This window comes from Myotis davidii, unplaced genomic scaffold, assembly GCF_000327345.1.
Source record: "Myotis davidii unplaced genomic scaffold, ASM32734v1 scaffold174, whole genome shotgun sequence".
Classification (NCBI taxonomy): Eukaryota; Metazoa; Chordata; class Mammalia; order Chiroptera; family Vespertilionidae; genus Myotis; species Myotis davidii.
The window spans coordinates 812,063-815,236 of record NW_006289087.1 but is presented as its reverse complement, the minus strand read 5'-3'; the positions used below and the strand labels follow the sequence as shown (position 1 = coordinate 815,236).

At 51.5% G+C, this 3,174-nt stretch overlaps 1 protein-coding gene across 1 annotated transcript in view; it reads right to left on the bottom strand.

The window, feature by feature from the left end:
- The window catches only part of ACTN2 (actinin alpha 2), a 37,015-nt gene that overhangs the window by 22,743 nt on the left and 11,098 nt on the right, over window positions 1-3,174 (bottom strand). Inside the window, exon 5 of the mRNA XM_015562330.1 lies at window positions 1,207-1,293. Within this exon, the coding sequence (XP_015417816.1) occupies window positions 1,207-1,293 (87 nt within the window). The remainder of the gene's footprint in view (window positions 1-1,206; window positions 1,294-3,174) is intronic.

Below are 3,174 nucleotides of genomic sequence, written 5' to 3'. Positions count from 1 at the left end.
TGACGCTATGTGGCTCAGACTCCTGCTGCTGGGAGCACAGAGCAGGCACCGATGCCCCAGCTGCCACACCCTTGCCCTCTCCAACCACCCCCCTGCCCTCCCATCTGCCTCACCCTGGCCTTCCCAGCTGCCACCCCTCCGCCCTCCCCAGGTACACTTCCTCAGGCTGCCCCTCTCCACTGCAGAACGACTCTTCCTCCCCAAGCCCTCCCTCCTCTCACCCAGCACGGGTGTCAGCCAAGAGCTTTGGCCTGAAGGCTCCCCCTGGCATCATCTGCTCTCCCACTTCCTCCTCCACGGGCCTTTCCCCAACAAATCGTGTACATTTCTGTATGGACTGAATGTGCCCCCCCCCGACCCTCCCCCCAAAAAAACATATTTGAAGCCCTAATCACCAGTGATGGTACTTAGAAATATAGCCTTTGGGGGGCACTAGGGTTAGGTGAGGTCACAAGGGTGGGGCCCTCATGATAGGATTAGTGCCATTCTAAGAAGAGAGATCAGACTGCTTGCACGCACATGCACAAGTTCTGTTTGTTTGTCTGTCTCTCACTGCTACGTGAGGACACAGCAAGAAGGCAGCCATTTATCACCCGGTCGAGGGCTTTCAACTGTGAGAAAATACATGTCTGTCGTATAAGCCACTCGGTCTGGTACTAGACAGCGTCTAATGTTGCCTGGCACTTGCTTCTGGCGGATCCAAACAGCTCCTCCAAGCCACTCAATTGTGATAAATAGTTCAGATTTTTCTTTGACCTAAAACCCAGTTGAAATAAACAGTCCCCAAGTCTCCTGCGCTGGAAGAACAATTTGAATGATTCCTGCTCGTGTCTCTTGTCTAGCAAATTCTTGTTAAGGAGCAAGAGGAAGTTCTCAGATCTTATTAGTATACTAGAGGCCCGGTGCATGAAATTCGTGCACTCAGGAGGGTCCCTCAGCCCAGCCTGCACCCGCTCGAAGTCCAGGAGCCCTTGGGGGATGTCTGACTGCTGCAGAGGTGGAGAGGCTCCCCCCACTGCCGCTGCACTGCACTGGCTCAGTTGGTAGGACCGTCCACCGGTACCCCACAGGGTCCCAGGGTCCTTCCTTCAATCACGTAGGTGACTGTTCGATTTTATACCACCAGATTCAAGCTTTAGCTTGTAAGCTCCGCTTACAAAGTGCTCTAAGTCTCTTAATGCAATCCGACTTTAACCACGTCTTTACCTTCAACTGAAATGTCCTGAATGGCAAAGCGGAGGATGATGGTCCAGATCATGCCCAGCGTCATCTTCACGTTGCCGTCCACAATTTCTTAGAGGAAAGAAAAGCCGACAACAGACTAGTGTAAAGATAACACAATCAGAACCTGCAGTGTTCCTGTAAGTTACACTTCCCATACGTCTTAGCTTCAGAGCTACTGGAAAAAATATGGAAAAACCAGCTTATGTTTCCACAGGTATCGAGGTGTGTCTAGTTAAAAATTCTTAACCAAACGTCTCCTGTTTAAATGAATTCTGAGTTAATACCAAGCACAAAGCTTACCTATGCATAATCACTAAATACAATGCATGAGTTTCCAAAGTTTAAAGACGAGATGAGCTGAAGTTCTAAATACACTTGTGCCCCTTTTTCCTCGGGGGGTACATTCCTAGGACCCAGTGGATGCCTGAAACCGAGGACAGTGCTCACCCCTAAACATCACACCCTCTTCACGTAAAGGATGCACTTTCTCTTTGGCGCATCCGAATTGCCGGCGCCACTACGCTCGCGTTTCTGGGCCATGACTAAGGGTGACTGGAACCCAAGTGGACGCAAGAACCACTGGGCCAAGTGACTGACGGGTGGGGAGCACAGACAGCGTGGAGATGAGGGACGAAAGGATGATTCCCACCCAGAATGGAGTGGGACAGAGCAAGACTCGCCACACTACTCAGAACGCTGCATACTTTAAAATGTATATATTGTTGCCTAGCTGGCGTGGCTCAGTAGTTGAACGTCAACCAGGAGGTCAGGGTTCGATTCCCTGTCAGGGCACAGGCCCGGGTTGCAGGCTCCATCCCCAATGTAGGACGTGCAGGAGGCAGCCGATCCATGATTCTCTCTCATCATTGATGTTTCTATCTCCCTCTCCCTTCCTCTCTGAAATCAATACAAATATATTTAAAGAAAATAAAACTGATATGTTGTTTATTTCTGGAAATTTCCATTTGGTATTTTCAGACCATGGTTGACCATGGAAAATGAAACGGTGGACATGGGGGGACCACTGTAGTGACGTACAGAGAGCACAGGCTCATGGTCAGCCTGGTCCTGCCTCCAGCCCCCGGCTGGCAGGTTCATGGGGCAGGTGCGCATCATGGGGCAGATGTGTATCATGGGGCAGGTTCATGGGGCAGGTGTGCTTCATGGGGCAGGTGTGCATCATGGGGCAGGTTCATGGGGCAGGTGTGGTTCATGGGGCAGGTGTGCATCATGGGGCAGGTTCATGGGGCAGGTGTGCATCATGGAGCAGGTGTGCATCATGGGGCAGGTTCATGGGGCAGGTGTGCTTCATGGGGCAGGTGTGCATCATGGGGCAGGTTCATGGGGCAGGTGTGCATCATGGGGCAGGTTCATGGGGCAGGTGTGCATCATGGAGCAGGTGTGCATCATGGGGCAGGTTCATGGGGCAGGTGTGCTTCATGGGGCGGGTGTGCATCATGGGGCAGGTTCATGGGGCAGGTGTGCATCATGGGGCAGGTTCATGGGGCAGGTGTGCATCATGATAGGCAGGTGTGTCTCGGCTCCTGCCACACTCACAGGGATCCCTTTCTCCTCCCGAGAATAACGAGGTCACTCCCTTCCTATTGATTGGTTCTCACCCAGCATCGTTGGGATGCATACGTTCTTTCTCACTCCTGTACTCTGAAGAGGACGGCATTACATTCGCCTCTGTTCTCTTTACAGAAAGCCCTAGACCAGTGGTTCTCAACCTTCCTGACGCCGCGACCCTTTAATACAGTTCCTCATGTTGTGGGGACCCCCAATGTCATTGTTAAAAACTGAACACAATTAAAGCATAGTGACTAATCACACAAACAATATGTAATTGTATGTTCAATATGTGTTTTCTGATGGTCTTAGGTGACCCCTGTGAAAGGGTCATTCGACTCCCAAAGGGGTCGCAACCCACAGGTTGAGAACAGCTGTCCT